At 43.5% G+C, this 19,724-nt stretch overlaps 1 protein-coding gene across 1 annotated transcript in view; it reads left to right on the top strand.

Annotated features, from left to right (window-relative positions):
- ALK (ALK receptor tyrosine kinase) overlaps positions 1–19,724 on the top strand; it is a 579,386-nt gene that overhangs the window by 548,402 nt on the left and 11,260 nt on the right. Inside the window, exons 20-25 of the mRNA XM_053382982.1 lie at positions 3,515–3,701; positions 8,877–8,967; positions 9,682–9,746; positions 10,615–10,744; positions 17,674–17,771; positions 19,462–19,554. Coding sequence (XP_053238957.1) covers positions 3,515–3,701; positions 8,877–8,967; positions 9,682–9,746; positions 10,615–10,744; positions 17,674–17,771; positions 19,462–19,554 — 664 coding nt within the window. The remainder of the gene's footprint in view (positions 1–3,514; positions 3,702–8,876; positions 8,968–9,681; positions 9,747–10,614; positions 10,745–17,673; positions 17,772–19,461; positions 19,555–19,724) is intronic.

Genomic DNA, 19,724 nt, shown 5'->3' with positions numbered 1-19,724 from the left:
TCAAAGATATTGGTGTGTATATTCAAATCACATCCCTGGGTGATGCTAGTTGGCGGGTGATGCCAGTTTTCCTCACAGTTAAAAGTGCAAAAACAACAACAAATACATCCTTCAAACACATTGTGCTGTTTGTAATCTTTAAAAAATAATCCTGCAAAGAAGGCCAGTGCTATAGTACACTGTATTGTATACAGGGCTTCAGCCTGAGGTCCAGCTCCAAGGGCCTTCTGGCAGTTCCCTCATTGCAAGAAGTGAAGTTACATGCAACCAGGCAGAGGGCCTTCTTGGTAGTGGCACCTGCCCTGTGGAACACCATCCTGCCAGATGTCAAAGAGATAAACAAGTATGCAACCTTCCATAGACATCTGAAGGCACCCCTGTATCAGGAAGCTTTTAAAGTCTGATGCATCATATGTTTTTTATATTCTGTTGGAAGCCACCCAGAGTGGCTGGGGCAACCCAATCAGATGGGCTGTGTACAATAAAGTTATTATTATTATTAGAGATGGGGAGCTGAGGGTGAGAGAATCTGGCCTAAGGCCATCTAGTTGAGTTCATCACAGTAATGAAATTTGGTCTTGCTTCTAGAGACTAGATAGGGACTAGGACCTAGGACCTAGACAGCATCTTAAAAAGCAGAGACATCGCCTTGCCAACAAAGGTCCATATAGTTAAAGCTATGGTTTTCCCAGTAGTGATGTATGGAAGTGAGAGCTGGACCATAAAGAAGGCTGATCGCCGAAGAAATGATGCTTTTGAATTATGGTGCTGGAGGAGACTCTTGAGAGTCCCATGGACTGCAAGAAAATCAAACCTCTCCATTCTTAAGGAAGTCAGCCCTGAGTGCTCACTGGAAGGACAGATCCTGAAGCTGAGGCTCCAATACTTTAGCCATCTCAGGAGAAGACTCCCTGGAAAAGACCCTGATGTTGGGAAAGATTGAGGGCACAAGGAGAAGGGGACGACAGAGGACGAGATGGTTGGACAGTGTTCTTGAAGCTACCAGCATGAGTTTGACCAAACTGCGGGAGGCAGTGGAAGACAGGAGTGCCTGGCATGCTCTGGTCCATGGGGTCACGAAGAGTTGGACATGACTAAACAACAACAAGGACTAGATCAGGCACACAAGCAACCAAATGGCCATTCCTCATCTTAACAAACCAACTAATCAAGCACACATTAAATTTCATTACTTTGTTAAAAATTACAAAGAAGCTGCATGTTTCTGTTGCAGGACTCATTTCCCCTCTTGGACACACACATCTTGCACTTCTGCCTCGGAATCCTGAAGGAGTCTTTTGCATAGTTCTTAAAAGCAAGAGTCTTGCGATAGGAGAAATGTGGAGGCGTGATAATAGGCTCTCAAATCCCTGCTCCTATTACCACAACAGGTTCACTCCATCAACTTTCCCTCCACCCCTTGCACACAGCAAAATAACTTATCTGTTGGAATAGATATAGAGCTGAAACTACAGTACAAGTACTGCAGTACTGTGTTAATCTGCCCAGAGTCAAGAACATGCTGTGGGAACTCTCATGCCCAGCTCCAATTACTTTTTCAAAGTAACTTTTTGCATGTCTAATTAATTCTAGTCTTGTACTTTCCCCCCTAGGCATGTAATGCTCCCACAGGAACTTGAAAGGTTAAAACAAGGACTTGATGGATGAGTTTGGAATCCACAAAATGTTAGTTGCCCCCTTTAAAACACTCTCAAGGGCAGGAAAGGACCAGAAAATTAGTAAAGAAAACTAGGTCTAAAACCCTTCCAAAATTCTTCTCCCAAATATTTATTTATTCTGTGCTCCATGTGAATCAGATCACATGCGTCACTAATATTGATGGGCACTAGAGTCCACACACTTTCTGCAAGAGCCCCGTTTCAGTTTTCTACACTGGGGAGAACTAAGGCATTTATGTGGAAGGCAAATTAAGGGCTAGACACAACTTTCACACAGTTTGGTCCTGCACTGTTGTTGTTGTTGTTGTTGTTGTTGTTGTTGTTGTTGTTGTTGTTGTTGTTGTTGTTTACTTTTGCAAATGGCTGGCAAAAGCCCTACCCCACACCCTGAGTCTGATAGGGGCCTGAGTCTGTAGCCTTGCACCTGGTATTTTCAATGGGAGGAAATCCCTTATTGACACTAATGAGGCCTTTCCTTCACTTGCAAACTTCAAGGGAGGGCTGAATCGAATCAGGTCCATTGCAGCGGGAAAGGGTTAAAGGCCCCTCCTCCTCCCATGTCCTGGTCCTGATCCAGCTCAGGGGAGGGGATATACCACTCATTTGTATAGCAAACAACAGCTTTACATGAAGCCCAAAGTACCTGACAAATGCCACATCTGCTTTGGCCCTGTGGGGTATAAAAAGAAATGCATTGTAAGAGTATTTGTGATGGTTACTTCTTCTTTTCTTTTCTTTTCTTTTCTTTTTTTGGTACCTATAATAATAATAATTTATTATTTATACCCCACCTATTGGGCTGGGTTTCCCCAGCCACTTTGGGCAGCTCCCAACCGAATATTAAAAATATAATACAGCATTAAACATTAAAAGCTTTCCTAAACAGGGCTGCCTTCAGATGTCTTTTAAAAGTAAAATAGTTGCTTGACATCTGATGGGAGGGTGTTCCACAGGGCAGGTGCCACTACCTACATCCATGGGCTCCTGGTTGCAGTTTAAAATCTTTCACAACTAAATGGGCCATCATGCACTCTGGGGTACTGGAGGAAGTTTTACGTTGTGGGAGGCTCTCAGACCCAGCACCCAAGGTTGGCACTAGTGTGGGCCCTGCTGTGGCCCTGGCAGCTCTCTGAGAAAGTTGGGTGCTGACACTGGGCTGTGTGTGTGTGTGTGTGTGTGTGTGTGTGTGTGTAGATAGATAGAGAGAGATATGAGGAAGAAGAATCACATGCATTCCAAAATAAATGTGGTTGCAAATAACATCCATGATGGTGCACCAAGGAGTGAGGCAGTTCCAATCTTCCACAGGGCGGACACCACATGAATGGATGCCTCTAGTTGTGGCAAGCTGTGATATCATTCAACAGTGACACTTATCTCTGAGGTTGGACACCTTTGTGGGATGGTGCCTGCTGTGCCCCATGATCTGACATGGGACATGGGACATCTGGCATGTGTTTTTCCAGGCCAGCACAACACCAAATTGGCCTCGTGAGAGTGGATTCCAGCCTGACTGACACTTGGCCAGTCACCGACTGTTGGTGTGTGCACAGCACCCCTCCCATACACCTCGCTTTGGCAGTCACTCTGTGGTGGTCTGCCTAAGCAGCACAGCACAGACCTCCATGGGCCCTAATCATCCGTCAGCACTTGATTGTCTGCCTCATATGAACTACAAGTATTACATCACCTCCTATCTTAATTTCAAAGCTGAAAAGAAACCCCAGCTTCAGACTGAGCGGCGTAGAAGCAACCAGAGCTCTTAGTGCAAATTGCTTTTCAAGGTGCACTCAGATGAAAGCCCAAACCCCTAACTTACTGTGCTCTGTTTCTAGTGTACCGTCGGAAACACCAGGAACTTCAAGCTATGCAGATGGAGTTACAGAGCCCCGAGTATAAACTGAGCAAGCTGCGAACCTCCACCATTATGACTGACTACAACCCCAATTATTGCTTTGCAGGAAAGACCACATCCATTAGTGACCTCAAAGAGGTGCCCCGGAAAAATATCTCTTTGATAAGGTAAACCAGCCTCTCTGACTTTTTTATGCTCGGATGTGCTCTGTGGCAAATGTGCACGAGCGAATCCACACATGCGCCTTCTCCTTTTGTTTGGCAGTACCACACACTCATCTTTATTCACAAGCATGCAAGACCACTGCTGCTGTGGCAATGGTCTTCTGGGTGTAAAGATAGTGGAGAATGGATGGAAGCTGGATCTCTGCCCTCCCCTCAGGTTGTTCAGCCTGACAGGTAGGGAGAAAAGTTCGGCACCTGCTTCCTATGGATGATCCAAAGAGCTATCATATATAAAGCTCAGTAATTCCTCAGGCACTGGCTATAATTTGCCCAGGCTCTCTTAGACAGCACTGACATCTGGCGCAGTGACCTTTTGGAGGTTCTGCCAGTGCTTGTGACTGGGTCTCTGGCAATAAAAGTGACATCAGCAAAGGCATCTGCTCTGCCAGGCACTAGAAAACCCAGATATAGCAGTGCCAGTTGAACATGGATCGGGATTTGGGGGGAAAGCATTAGCAAGTTAAGGTAAATTCCAGTAGGAGAAAGTTAATTTCAACCCTTCTCTGTGTATTTAGAGTTGTAGCTGACCCTGTAAGGGTATAGAAAGGAGGGTGTATATTTCCTCCCCTAACTTTGTGTGCCCCCTCACATTCAGTTATTGCTTCATATGCTCACACCCCTGTATACATTAAAAAAAATTACACATGCAAATTGAAGATTTCACTAAAAGGCTATTCCTCACTGAGAGGCAGAAAAATTAAGCCCATCAAATATGTTAGGGTCTAAAAGATCTCAAATATGGTCAGATTTCACACTTAATACAACAGCTGATTCATACCAATGAAGCAGTTAGAATTAAAAGTTGTTAACATTTTAATACACACATCCTGAAGGATTTAAGTGGCGGGGGAGGCCTGGGAGGGTGGGGAAGAAAGATTTCTGAACTTTATGCTTTACATAAGAGTCATTACAGTCTATGGGTACACTATCTCTCTTGCACTTCTGAGTTATAAATAACAATCCTTAATGAAGCTTTATGTGTCCAACACATATGTTTGAACTGTGAATTAATTGGGTCTAACTAATTAAAATGCTCAAGTGGTGTTCCAACCTCGAGGAGGATGGGGGTGCCTAAATTTCACTTGCCACTGTAGCATTCACTGGGTTGGGCTTACTTGCACCTCTAGTGAATGAAGGCAGGAGTAGTTTTATAGGAAATTGGCTGGCATCACTTCCGTTTTTTTTGCTCCTGTCTCAACAAAGCAATCACATTCTCCTTTGGCTCCTTGTGCTCCTTCATCTTTGCTTAGCAATGTTCTTCTTCTGTGATTTCACTCTACTGTTCTTTCTCTGTATATAAACACACACAGAATCCTATCCCTCCTCTCCACAGGCTGGGTGTAGCTACATCCGTGCACGGCCTGCAACATCTCTTCCCACTCTCCAGCTCTGTTTGCATGGTTGGCTTTCAGTTAATGGTTTGTTGTAGGAAATAGGTTCACACTGTTTTGAGTTTTAGCTCCAGACTGTTTGTTAAGTTATGGGTGAACATATCAGACGACACAGCGATTCTTCAAACAGCTCTTGTTTATTCACAGGCCAGAACAGAACTGAACTGAAGGGTTCAGCCAGCCTGCTTATATAGAGCTCCACTAGAACGCAACAGTAACCATTTTCTGTAACTATCCAATCACTGAACGTCACTTTCAATCCCTTATTTGCATATGTGGACCTGAGTGAAAACTATCTACAGTATCCCCCTGCTGGCCCAGGGTGAGAACTTCAGGGTGAGGCAGCCTTCGTCACAGCACATGCTGTGGCACTCTTGAAATAAAGCTACCAACTGAACAGAATACAGGCCATCTAACATTTACTAGAACCAGTCAATATCCATCAAAGAGCCAAAAAATAAAATTTATAGCAACGATTGTTGGCTTAGATGTACTGCTGCTGCTGCTACTCAGACACCAAAGGTCTAATAATGTAGCAGGATCCAAGTGCCAAGCTCTTACCAGGCTAGTCCCAGCTGGAATTGTGCATTTTAGACCATGAGAAAACAGAGGTAAAAAGAAAAACTCAGGGGGGATGCAACCACCTATCTCCCACACCATGTCTGCTTGACTCTTATTGCCTGTGCTGCCATAGAAGCTTCATGGAGAAGAGAACTTTTGTCTCTACAGAGACACCACCACAGGTGATGACTTGCAGGAGGCATTGCTGCTATCAGTCCTACAAGGATTAGGCAAAGCAAGAGGCTCATATGGTTCCAGCTGATTCTATAAAGTTGCTATTCTCTCCCTGACTTCTCTGCATGAGACTCCCTGTCATTGCTTTCCATCAGACCACCAACCTGGACAGTTGTTCTGTGTATTATGGGTTTGCAACCAGCTGTTGCAAGAGCAATTAGCAGGGGGTTGTCTTTCCTTACTCATCATGGTTTGGGTCCTGGGAAAACATAATATTCCAGGACCCAAGTATTGCTATTGAAAGAAAATCCTGTGCAAAACCTACCTATGGTTTTAAATTAGCTTCCTGGAAAAGTCCTAAGCAAGTCTGTTGGCAATTTGATGACTCCACTATTGTGTACAGTATTGGCTTTTAAAACTCAGCTAGACAGGTTTTGCAAGGCCCCTCCTTCTGAGACAGTCAGTCCATCACACTTGTCAGAAATCTGTCATCTCCTCCTAATGGCCCCTTAAGGTGCAAAAAAATAAAATAAAATCCATCTCTTAGTTACTTTTTTATGTTGATTTCTAGAATAGTAATTGGTGATGTTCTTTGAGATGAAATTTGTTTTATTGATGCAGTCTTTTCCCTAGGAGAAGACTGTCTGCATTGTTCTGTGCTTCGTGTTTATTGCTTATTTTTCTTGCTGTTTCCTGTGGTGTTTCAAGCCTGCTTTCAATATTTTCCTTTCTGCACAAATATACCCAATCAGTTGCAACTCTCTGTGCATGTGAGACATTGGGTGATAGCTCCTTTCCCCCTCTTCTTCCTCTACCTACCTCCACATACAAACACGCTGAGCCTTCAACTCAATGAGCCCCGGTGGCCGTGTTCTTCCTCTGGACCCCCAAAGCCCTCCTGAGATTTGCCTGCTTCTTTGCTGCACGTACAACGTTTTTATATTTTTATTAATCAAAGGCTGGAATGAGCAGTGACACAAAACTTGTGTAATGAGCACACAGGAGAAAATCTATCTTAACAGGGTGCATGATTTATTTATTTGCCCGTTTTCTGTATTCTTTTAAATAATTAATCCCGAAACCCACTTTATAAAAATTGTTCAACATCTACAGTAATCATGCTTAGCTTTGGCACACAATTACTCTGCTGTGAGTCTGGGGTGCCATGCAGAATTTGTTACTCCCATTGTGTGCTTCCGACATGCTAAGGCCGCGGTCTGTAGTCAGCAGTTGCAAACCACCTTAATATCCCCAGTAGATGACTTATGCCAGAATAAAGATGGAGTGGTGTGATATTGTTGATTCTTTTGGACCATTCAGCATCCTTTGATACCATCATCCATGTTATCCTTATGAGTCCATCAACCATATAACCCTTCTGATTGGACTATGTGGTTGGGAACTGGGAGCACCATGCTGCAGTGGTTTAATTTTTAGCTGGATGGCCAGTTCCAGAAAGGGCTGCAATGTTTGTGGTATTGGGCCCCCTAGAATAATTCCATCTTGTCCGCCATGCTTGTCAACATCTGCTCTAAGCTGTTGAATGAGATCATCTGAAGATGTGGAGTGAGGTGGCACCCAACTCTGCATCCCCTTTTCATCTCATTCTCGTGGGCAGTAGAAGCAGTCAACCAGTGTCATGGACTGGTTGGATGGAGAGGAATGGTGGGAGGAACCAGCTGGGGAATCACCAAGGGAAGAAGACTCAGAGTCCAGGGAGTGGTGGTGGGGCCACAGTAAGTGGTCAGAGGGAAAAGAGGAGGAAGACTGGGAAGAGTAGTTGTCGGAAGCTACCTCTACTGTCAAAGGAAGAATGCCTCTGATTGTCAATTGTTGGAAGTCACAATTGAGACGATCACTCAAGTCCTGCTTACTGGCTTCCCATAGGTACCTGGCTGGTCACTTTGAGATCAGGACCTTAGATTAGCATAGGCCTTTGGCTGATCCAGCAGGGCTGTTACAAATTTCCCTCACTTTGTCCTGTACTGCATATGAAAGTAGGAGTTTGTCCATATTGCTTCCCTGCTCCCTGCACAATGTATTATAGCAGTGGGGATGGGGGGAACAGTTCATCTTGCTTACATTTAGAGTCAGTTGAATGGGACCCCAGGGGTCATCCAGTCCAACCCCCTGCAATGCAGGAATCCAGCCCACAACAGTTTCATTACAGAAAGAATCCTGATCAAGCCATGGCTATTTTAATCTTAGTCAAGGCAGCCCAGCATATTCCCCTTTTGTTGGGAGAATGGACCTTCCCATAACTCAAGTATAAGTGATCAGCTGCCATAGTAGATACCATAGTTAGAGATGGTTGGGGTTTGGGGTTTGTTTGTTTGTTTTTAAGCAGCAATGTATTATGGGTGAATTGCACTAATGAGGCCTTTGCATAACTAAGGGGTTGGCCAAGTACAGGTGATTTATTGCCATAGTAGCTAATGGTCAGAGATGTTGTTTGGAAGCAGCAAGTCAACATAATGTATAATGTGTCATTATGCGGTGCTTCTTTTTATTCTTTAAAAACCTTTCCTTTTTCTAGGAGCCAAAAATGATTAATTCACAGTGAAAACATATACAATGTGATTTAGTTCTGGGGTGGACTTCAGGGTGTTGGAACATAAGAAATTTATGCATAAATACAAATTCTGAATATTTCATCAGCATCCGTGCCACTTAACAAGGGAGTTGAGGGTGTTGCTATTGGCAAGTTCCTCTGCGGAGTGTCTACTAGTGCCAATGGTAACATTACATTAACAGTACTCCATGTAACCAGTTTGTAACATGCCATAAAGTGGGAAGCAGGCATGAGCAACACAAAACATCCAGGGTGCAGAACTTTTTTCTCTTTCCCTAAATGAATTTTCACTAAATGAACATTTCACAGTGTGCATTCAATGGATTTACGTAGGCCTAACCTTTCTCCGTTTTGTATGAAATTGACATATTGAGATATGTGTGGTATTTTAATCCTCCTTCCCTTTTCTGATTTGTCTAGGGGTTTAGGCCATGGAGCCTTTGGGGAGGTGTACGAAGGTCAGGTGGTTGGGATCCCCAGCGACCCCAGTCCCTTGCAAGTGGCTGTAAAAGTAAGTGGAAAAACCAGTGACAAGTGTTCGTGGTGGTGGTTAGGTGCCATATTTCATCAAATGAAAGCAGCATGTCTGAGTTCACTATCTTGGTTTCTCCTGATTATGGCAGGTTGGGGAAGCTGAAGAATCTAGAATGTCTCTTCAGAAATCAATATCACTTTTAGTTCAGCACAATGGCAGACTCTTAATTCCCAGGCACATCTCTAAAAACTCCAATTAGTTGAAGAATTTATGGGTGCTAGAAAGGATCCTCTAAGCCAGGCATGGCCAAACTTGGCCCTCCAGATGTTTTGGGACTACAACTTCCATCATCCCTAGCTAACAGGACCAGTGGTCAGGGATGATGGGAACTGTAGTCCCAACACAGCTGGAGGGCCAAGTTTGGCCATGCCTGCTCTAAGCAATAGCATGATTTCCTGTTGCCTTCCAGCCCCTTCCCCTTCTGCATTCTGATGCTTTCTAGGTTTACTGTCGTTATTGTGGGTGGTTCCATCAACAGACAACTGGAGTTTTTTTCTTGCTTGGAGACAGAGTGATAGGAAAACAGGTTTCTGCTTGTTTTACAGCTCTTAAATACAGAGTTCCTCTGTCGATAAGAAAGGCAGCAACTGTAAAATTTCCTTGTGAGAGGAATGGAGTCTATAATAGGTCCGTGCAGGTCCATGAGAAAGACAGTTTGTTTCTCCTCTTCCTTCCTTCTTTCTTGTCTAGACTTTGCCAGAGGTTTGTTCAGAGCAAGACGAGCTGGATTTCCTCATGGAAGCTCTAATAATCAGGTGTGTTAATTCAAGTTGATCAATGGCCTTTCAACCTCAGCAGAATTAAAAGCAGGGGGGGATTGTTGGACTGCTTTTATGCAGGTGAAAATCATCTCAATAATACATAACATTTATATAATGCTTTAAGAGTGTTAAAAGTGGTTAAAAGACATTTTCTTGTTGTATTTCTTACAACAACTTTTTAAGGTAGGTCAGCATTATTACCCCCAAACTACCTGAGGTGGGACTGAAGCTGAGAGACAGAGGGCATTGCCTAGGAATTGTTGTTGTTGTTGTTTTGTTTGTACCCTACCCATCTGACTGGGTTGCCTAACCAGTGAATTTATAGCAGGAACAAGATTCTCCCACATTGTCTCTTTGGCCGGTATGTTTATTTAGTTCATAAAATTTATACATGCTTGACTGTAAACAAACAAACAAAGTGGTTTACAAAAAGATAAAAGAAGAAAATCAAGAAAAAATTACAGCAAGTAATTTCAGAAAGTTACAATATTAAAAGAAAGTTACAATATTAAAAAAGGTTAAAATTCGCATCAGCTTTCTAAGTATCTGGGTAGGCTTGTCTACACAATCATGTTTTTACCTTGTTTTACAAGAATGACACCACTTCGAAAGGAATAACATTTTCCAAAGCAAATGCATCCCCAAACTCGGCCCTCCAGATGTTTTGGGACTACAATTCCCATCACCCTTTACCACAGGTCCTGTTAGCTAGGGATGATGGAAGTTGTAGTCCCAAAATATCTGGAGGGCCGAGTTTGGGGATGCCTGGACTAGACCAATAACTGAAGCTATCAGGATCTCAAATCTGCCCAGCAAGTATTTCCTGTTTGATTTAAAAGCTGTTTCTTCATCTCCTTTTCAGCAAGTTCAACCATCAGAATATTGTGCGCTGCATTGGGGTGAGCTTGCAGGCTCTGCCACGCTTTATTCTGCTGGAACTCATGGCTGGAGGAGACTTGAAATCTTTCCTGAGGGAGACACGGCCTAGGCCGGTAAGGAGGAAACAGTTGCTTAACGCTGGGATCTGAGGCTCTTGTCTCCGAGTAGGTCTCCCTTGGTTAAATGTAGCCTAATTTTCTTCACATACCTCAACTGCTTCCTTTAAAAGAATCTTTGTGGGGGTTTTGTGGCTCTTCCTCTCCCACCCTTTCTTGAACTTTAGAACTGTTAGGGGAGATATATGAACACGAAGCAGGTCTTGTGCTGATGGGGTAGCTGAGCAACACTTCACCATGCAACCAGCTTGCACCAGGATCCATAGGTGCCAACTCCCTGGGCCCCTGGGTGCCCGATCATCCACAAAATTCCCCATGAAGGGGCTGGGCACCCACAAATTTTGGTGCCAGGGCCATGCATGCTGCATGGCACCCATGGCCCCAGGCACCCACGGTCACGGGGCCAAGCTGGCACTCCTAGCGAGATCTTTGAAGTGATCTTCTGTTTCACTTGAACGTAGGGGAGTCTGCATTAAGAGAGAATCTACCACCATTCTAAATATCAGCATAATAAAGCTGCAGTTGTTACTCTACCTGTTTCTCAGTTCTGGATTGGATGAAAGGTACAGATGATCTCTTGGATCAGGCTGTTCCTTCTGTTTCAAAATTTGCAAGTTTTCAAGGTATATAGCACTCTTCCTCAGTCATGAATAAATAACATTTACGCCTTCATTTTTTGGAGTGCTGCTGCATAATTTTGAGAATAGAATTCTTGCTAGAAATATTGAACAAGTAACTGGTGTTACAGGAAGGAACTGTTTGAAAAGGGCATCAAGAAGTCTGAGTCTTTGTTTGAGGATGCTAATAGCATTGTTACCCTATAAAGGTGGTCTGGAAATATGCCGGTTCCCTTTGGCCAAAGACAGCAGCGTCATGGAAAGAGTTCACATTTATTGCAGACTGCATTAAGAATAAATGATCCAGTGGAATTCTCCAAATTCTGGACCCTGAATACAAAATTCAAGAAACTTTTATAACATTCTGTTTACATGTTTAGCTCGTGAATGATCCCTTTCAGCGACATGATTGGATAACAGAATGTGTGTACAGCTTGTGGACTCCTCATGTTCACTTCTAATTGGTTTACAAAAAATACGCTCTGTCTACAATCTGTGCCATGGCATCAGATAGTTTATAAATTCACTCATGCAAAATGTTGCATTTTTGGTAGTCTGTTACATGAAGCGGTCAGTTTGGAGCTTCTAGTCTCTTCAAGGCAACTTCGCCTTTCTGGTATGTGAAGCTGATAAGCGACGCCCTGCTTGTTAGCAAAAAGACAGGTTGAGGTGCATTAAAAATCTCTGCTTAGCTAGGTATATACTTTTATGCAGGACAATGGCACAGATACATTGTGGTTGTGACTGAAAACATGTTTATGCAGACTCAGCACTTAGCAGGCTGAGGTCAGCTGCATATCAGAAACATGTTCTGTGACACAGGGTGAGAGCATGTCAGTGTAGGGGTATTCTGTACTTCACCTTCCAGCTAGCCTGAAGGAACTTGGCAGCTCTCCTGCACTTCCAATCGGCACAACCTCTCCTTGGTGTCCTGCTAGGTGCTGATAGCGGACTGTAAGCTATTGTTCGGTAGAAACTGACTCAAAGCAGAAATAATAGTGCTGTGAAAGCAATGTATGTTCAGAAACGCTTGTCTGCTGTGTTGACCCCAGTGAGTCTCATTCCCCTGGGTTCCCCGGTAATGACACCCAGGTATCATCATACGTAGTTCTTTCATTTTAAAACGTGTTTTTCAAATTACTAGAGAGTCTTCCCATTACTGACCAGCGCCGACTTCATGAAAAAGATAACTTCGTATAATTGCTTTTTCTCCTGTCATGCAGAGAAATTGCAGCCACTGCTAAATAGTGACTGTCATGTCAGAACAGATCCAGTGTGTAATGAACTCACATAGCACCCAACTTTAGGGAAGCTGAAATTATTATTATTATTTTTAAAGACACAATCTGTTTTAAATAAAAGCTGATTTAAAGGAACTGAAGAATATAAGAAGAGGCCAGCCTGATCAGATGAATGCTGTCTAGTTCAGCATTCTGCTTTGCTAAGCTCCCAAGCCGGACCTGAGCACAATAGCTCTCTCCTGTGCATGATGTAATATAGCCACCATTTGTAGCACACACACATATCCTCCATCAATTTTTAAATCTTCCTTTAAAGTTGGTGGCCGCCATCATTACATCTGGTGGAAGCAAATTCTGTAGTTCAACTTTGCACTATTTGAAGAATTACTTCTTTTTATCTCTCCTGGATCTCCCAATCTTCAGCTTCATTTTATGACCTTGGGTGCTTATATGGGAGGAAAACCTCTTTGTCTCCACTTTCTCCACACCAAGCACAATTTTGTATAACTGTATTACATCCCCACACAAACTCACATTTTTAAAAACAAAACAAAACACCCCAAATATTGGAACCTTTCCTCAATCTGCTTGCTTTGTTTGCACTTTTCCCAGTTGCACAACTATCATTTTTGAGGTGCAGCAAACAGAATTGAACAAGGTACCCCAAATGTGGTCATTTTTTAGATTTGTAAAAAGGCATTATGATATTGGAAATATTATTTTCAATCCCACTCTTAACAGTCCTGAACATGAAATTCAACAATTTTTTACAGCTGCTGCATATTGGGTCAACCTTGTCACTGAGCTATTCTCCATGAGCCCTCTCTCCCTGCCAGTTATTTATCTCAATTAATGTATATTTTTCGCCCCAGCATGTATCACTTTGCACTTGCTTGCATTTGCCATTTTAATCCCCATTCACTCACTTTAGAGACATCCTTTTTAATCTACTAGCAATCCCTTTTTGTTTTGTTTTTACCACCCTGAATAATTGGTGCCACCAGCAAAATTAGCCACCTCAGATTAAGTCAACCAATGCACACCATAGGGAATCAAAGCTGTGTATAATATTTTAATTTTTTTCTTCTGAATGATTACAGTATTATATTTGATGTAGTTTCAACACTTGTTTCCAACACCGAGTACAAAATGTCACCCAATATTCTGCTTTTTAACATTTGGCTACTCAAAGCTATCCCTGTGGCTGCTCAAAATGAGCTTTCATGGTCCGCATAACAACTGACAATGATACTTCGCGCATCTGAAAAAGAGAGATCTGGCTCACAAAAGCTTGTGGCTCAACAAATGTGCTAGCTTTCAAGGACTTGTTGGTGACATCTGCATAAAACTTTACAGTATGATTTAGCAGCTAGGGAGATGGTGATGAGCCTCCATAGGCCTGAGCAAAGCATGGGGCTTGTGTGTTCCACCTCCTACATGGCCAGAAGAATCAGGAATCCTGGTTTGCAACAGTTAGTTAAATAATTGAAATATTTTATTGTCACTTGTACAACTTGTATCCAGTGAGATTACATGAGCAGCCCCCACTCAGCTCTCTTAGTCTTAATTCCCCTCATTTACTGACACACACACACCAAACCTGAAAGTCAGTTGCCCTGTTGTTATCTTTTCATTCAGCAGCCTAACAGCCCATGGATAGAAGCTGTTCTTTACCCTGTTGGTGCGACTAATCATGCTTCTATATCTTCTGCCCGAGGGCAGGAGATTAAGAAAGTGCCGGCCAGGGTGTGAATCATCCCTGAGAATTTTCCTCACTCTCCTCTGAGGCAACGTTCTTCTGCGATGTAATCCAGCGGATTCACGGGACAGCCCATAATATATTGTGCTGTATTCACCACCTTCTGTAGGCACTTCCTATCAGATGATGTCAAACCAGTGTACCACACCGTGATGCAGTATGAAAGGACACTTTCTATTGTTGACCGGTAGAAGATCATCAGATGTTGATTGCCATCGTTCTTCCGCAATACTCTGAGGAGATGGAGTTTCTGTTGGGCTTTCTTAACCACCTGGGTTGTATTTATTTTCCAAGTAAGGTCTTCACTGAGATAAACTCCTAGGAATTTAAAGGAAGAGACTCTCTCCACACAGCCCTCCCCGATGTACAACGGGGCTAGTTCTCCTCTCTTCTGTAGCTTGAAGTTGGCTTGTTTATCAACTATTGTTTGTTGTAAACCAGGATTCCTGGCTTGTACGTAACACTAGACGAAGATTCGTTGACAGCAAAACTAAACTCAGCAGAAGCCCTCCTGGGCAGAAGAAGGGAAGGTAGAAACATGAGAGTCCAACACTCATCCATGTAGTGATAAACCGTGGTTTAATGTTACATGAAAACAGGGCCATAGAATCAGAGTTGAAAGTGGGCTCATAGGTCACCTTGTCCAATCCCTTCCCACGCAAGAAAAAAGCCACAATGTGTTTTCTGCAGCAAACTAACACAGTTATCCCTCTAGAATTATTCATAGTGAGTTTACACAATCAATATGTGACTGTTTTTCTGTGGTTGGTTTCTTGGATTGAGAAGCAGGCCTGTAGATGTCATTTTTAAACGTCCATGCTCTCTAGATAGGAGTGCAAGATGCTTTGTATTGTTGGTTGTTGCGGGTCACAACGCAGTGCAGCATGAGTCCTTACAGCTAAACACGTGGCAGGAAACAGGGCCACACATAGTGACAGAACGTAGCATTAGCCAACCTGAGCTACAAAGAGTGGCGGCTAGTCATAGAGCACTGCATTGGCTCTCTTAACACAAATATGATCGGGTAAGTCAGACCACAGCAGTTCCTACTATAATGTACAAAAGCAAGCACCATGGAGGAAACTAGGAAAAAAACAAACACATGACAGGATCTTTGGAGAAATAAATGAGACCTCAAAGCTCTGGCAGGAAAAATGTGCATCCATGTGGGTTTTAATACAAACACAGACCCTTGTGGAATACAGATAAGAGAGACTTCTTTGACTGTGTAAACTTGCACCAGCAATCTGAATCGACATAGTCTGCTAAGACTGTATTTTATTTTATGTTTTATTATATTTTATACTCATTGAATATGATTTCCTTCACTTGCATTTCACCTTAATTCAGAAAATTCTCCATTGGAAGGTCATTATTTCTCCAATAATGACATAAGACTGATAAAGGCAGGGACCCAAAGCTGTCCAGATTCTTGAAATTGAAATGTGCAAATACTCTGAACATAACAAACTCCTAAGGTGTTAAAAGACTTCTCTGCTCAAGGGTTTTTCACATAGAAAAGCAATCAGGAGAGGTTTTTGGTAGATAAGCAGTAATTTCCCTTCTTTGTGTCCTGCAGCATGTTGCTCAAAGCAGTGATTATGCTGAACAATGGAGTCAGTTTGTTTTGCGGTCACCTTTCGGAAGGTTTGACCTAACAAGGGGATGCGTTGCTTTAATGCTCCCAGCCCTTCCCTCCCTCCGAGCCACAACCACACAGTTTCCAGCTGGCTGCATCATCCCTTCATCTGTGGAGCAAGAGCAGCAAGGAGCTGCAAAGTGAATTTCCTTGGCATTTCAAGGCTACTCCAGTTCTCTGCATCTCTGTACAAAATGGGCCCAAACGCTTCATGTCTCAAACAAATTACCCTGTTAAATTGCCCTTGGCAAAAGAAGAGCCTCTACTTTAGCGGAGACCAAATAAAAGGCAGCAGAGGAGTTTTTCTTCTTCAACTAAGAGTTTTACATAAAACTTAGCAGTAGCCTTGCCTACCTGGCGAGGGCAATCCTAATGTCATCACCTGGGTCTGTTGTACCAAGATTGCACAGAGATCCACGAAGGGACAGCACAAAGATTTACACAGGTCCATGGATGCTGCTCTCTCCAATCTCAAAGAGTAGGGCAGGTAAGGAAGAAGAGCAAAAGAGGGTGCTTATGACAGGTGCTTATGTTGTGCCACATCTGTTCGTATTTTGCTTTTCTTGGGTATCAATAGTTGGACGAAGCTGGAGATTGTTACAACTTTCTGCTATAGAATTTCCCTCTCAAACACTCTTGAAAGTAAAGCCAATGTTTGGCACAAAGCTTTCTGACTTCTTACAGAAGTGCCTATACAACATATCTCTGCTGCTGCACTAGATTGGGATTAGGTTCTCGGAAGCCTGTCTTACCTGATTTTTGCTGTAATCAGTGCGGTCCCTCTCTCCTGGACATAAACGCAGATTAGAAGACAATATGCACTTCAAATCTCCCTCTCACCAATTTACAAAACAAGAAAAGTCCTGCTGAAACAGGCTAGAGGCCATCTTAGTTGGACAGTTCTGGCCTGTCTTCACCACAATCAGTGCTGTTTCTGTTCCACTGGAATTTGGTTTCCACCCAATACTTGCTGCCCACTATTCTACATGCTTTATGCAACTCACATTCATTTCAATGTAAAGGAAACATCAAAACAGTGATGAAAAGTCATGTTTGCTGATTTAAGCACAAACTATGTGATTGAATACTGATCGTATTCACTTGACTGGTTTCTATTGCTGGCCATAGACAAACATGTGAAACTTTTTGTCAGAATTCTCTGACATCCTTACATCTAGTCCAACATCCTGTTCATACAAAGGCCAAACAGATGCCTGTAAGATGCCCAGAAGCAGAATCGGAGAATAGCAGCCCTCATTCACTTTCACGCTTAGTTCCAGCATAGTGCCATTATTAGTACATTTGATATGAATTGTCTCAATTAGGATAATTTCCCTCTTTAAAAATGTTTTTCATGCAGGTTGCAGATGGTGAGGGATGGTGGAGAAAAGGTTTAAATGGGTGTTAAATGGGTGCCCAGGACACAAGAGGATGGTCTGTGGAGGTGCTGAGGGCAGTGTGATCATGCTCCAACTATTGAAAAAGCAGCACTATGTTTGCAACAATGCGAGCTTCAATGTGTGCCTTTAAAATAAATGCAAACTGGAGTTTCCAAAAGGGTTAGGAAACAGATTCAGCATGTATTATTGGAGCCATGCAGCTCTTTGCTTAAAGTGATCAGGTTTTGAAGATAATCCTCTGAAGCGTCATACTTTGCATTATTTCTTTAGAGCCACCCCTCTTCTCTAGGCATGCTGGACTTGCTACATGTGGCTCGTGACATTGCTTGCGGCTGTCAATATCTGGAAGAAAATCACTTCATTCACAGGTAAGTAGCAGAAGCATTTGTTGCTGAGGGACTACTTCCAAACGCCCTGTGTGACTGACTTAGCTTGCAAAAGGACTAACGGGAGAATAGGAGCAGGAAACGGGCGAGGATGGTTGTGCACTACTGCCCCCTAGAGGTTCAGAGCATTTTATATATATATATAAAAAGGGGAAGTTTGAGGAGCAAATTAGGTATTATATTTTCGCTGCGGCATAACAAGCTTTCGAAAGCATTTTCATATATGGCATTTCCAGCACTGTTTGAATAACTGTAGCTCTTATCTCGCTGTTCAGCCAAGGTGGGCTCTGTGTGTCTCTGTGTGTTTAAACCAGTTGGCGGAGAAGAAAGGTCAAAGCCATTCCTTCTACTTCAGCTTCTGGGGTCAGTGGTGCAGCTAAAGTCAAAGAGGTGCAGGTGGGGTCCAATTCCTAGGAGTTGACCAAATGCCCCCACGGAGAGCAGCGGACAATAGAGGCCAGCACCAGACCTATGCTAATATGGGGACATTGGAGGTCACTAAGGCTGATGCTTACATTCTTTTTAAAACAGAATCAGGGGACATAAGCGGGCCAGGCAAGGGCATGGTTACAGGTGTTCGTTTTAAAAACACATTGTCCTTCTCAGCATACAAAAGATGCTTACTCCCAAGTTAGTCTTCAGGCTTTGCAAAGCAGTGGAGCTACCACCGCATCCACAGCCTGGCCACTCGCATGGCAGAAGGTGGAGGGGGGCAGGCAGATTGGGCGCCCGATCGCTGTGCTAGCTTCAGGCTTGTGTGGCAATTGGGCCTGGATCAGACCCAGTGCTGGCCAATGCTGGCTTGGGATGCAGCAGACCCTAGGCTGGGTCAGCCCCTCCCGGCCCCCGGGATGCCTCGGTCAGTGGTATCCATCAGGCTCTGCTGGCAGAGGTACCACCAACAGGCAGAAAGGGGAGGTCTGCACTGGTGGAGTGACAGTGGCTGAGCCAGCAGAAGTGAGCAGAGGGATGCCTCTGATGGTGGGGGGGGGGAGAGGGAGAGACGAGAAATGTTAGTTGTGTGCTTCACAAAAGGATCAATATACATAATTGTCGAAAGGTGTCTGCCTGTCCCCCATCAGACCATTAAGACCAGGGTCTTAGTGCTGAGGGCCTTCTGGTGGTTCTCTCACTGCCAGAAGTGAAGTTACAGGGAACCAGGAAGAGGGCCTTCTCAGTAGTGGCGTCTGCCCTGTGGAACGCCCTCCCATCAGATGTCAAGGAAATAAACTACTATCTGACTTTTAGAAGACATCTGAAGGCAGCCCTGTTTAGGGAAGTTTTTAATGTTAGAAGTTTTATTCTGTTTGTAATGTTCTGTTGAAAGCTGCCCAGAGTGGCTGTGGAAGCTTGGCCAGATGGGTGGGGTAGAACTAATAAATTAATGATGATGGTGGTGGTGGTAGTGATGCACTACTGGTGTGTGGGTGTGTGTGTGGGTGCTTTAAAGTTAGCCCCACTGGCTCTCAAATTCATCAACTGGAGTGATTTGTGGAGCTTTAAATCTTGTGCTGCTGAGTCTCCCGTACTGGTTTTCTCAAAAAAAAATAAGAAGAATGAAAATGTTCAATAGTCAATTAGTTTTGTCCTTAGTTTTTCCAATGAGTTGAGCCGTTGCTCCTCCAAGGGCAGAGTTTCACATGCTTTTTCTCCTTTCCATTTTGTTTCTTAGAGACATCGCTGCTCGAAATTGCCTCCTTACATGTAAAGGCCCTGGGAGAATAGCTAAAATTGGAGATTTTGGGATGGCCCGGGACATATACAGGTAAGAGAACGCAGCTTATTATTAGCCCCATTGAGTGGAAGCCTAATCCATAAAATGGTGTTGGTTTATCTGGCTTAACTTCTTTGCAGGATCTTATATTTTTGCCCTGGTCAGGGGACTTGTAATGTTTCCAGATTCCTAACTTGCAGGCAGTATTAGCATTTGCTGTG

Source organism: Podarcis raffonei, chromosome 3 (assembly GCF_027172205.1).
Source record: "Podarcis raffonei isolate rPodRaf1 chromosome 3, rPodRaf1.pri, whole genome shotgun sequence".
Taxonomy (NCBI): Eukaryota; Metazoa; Chordata; class Lepidosauria; order Squamata; family Lacertidae; genus Podarcis; species Podarcis raffonei.
The sequence above is the reverse complement of the archived record's forward strand: the minus strand, read 5'-3'. Positions and strand labels throughout refer to the sequence as shown.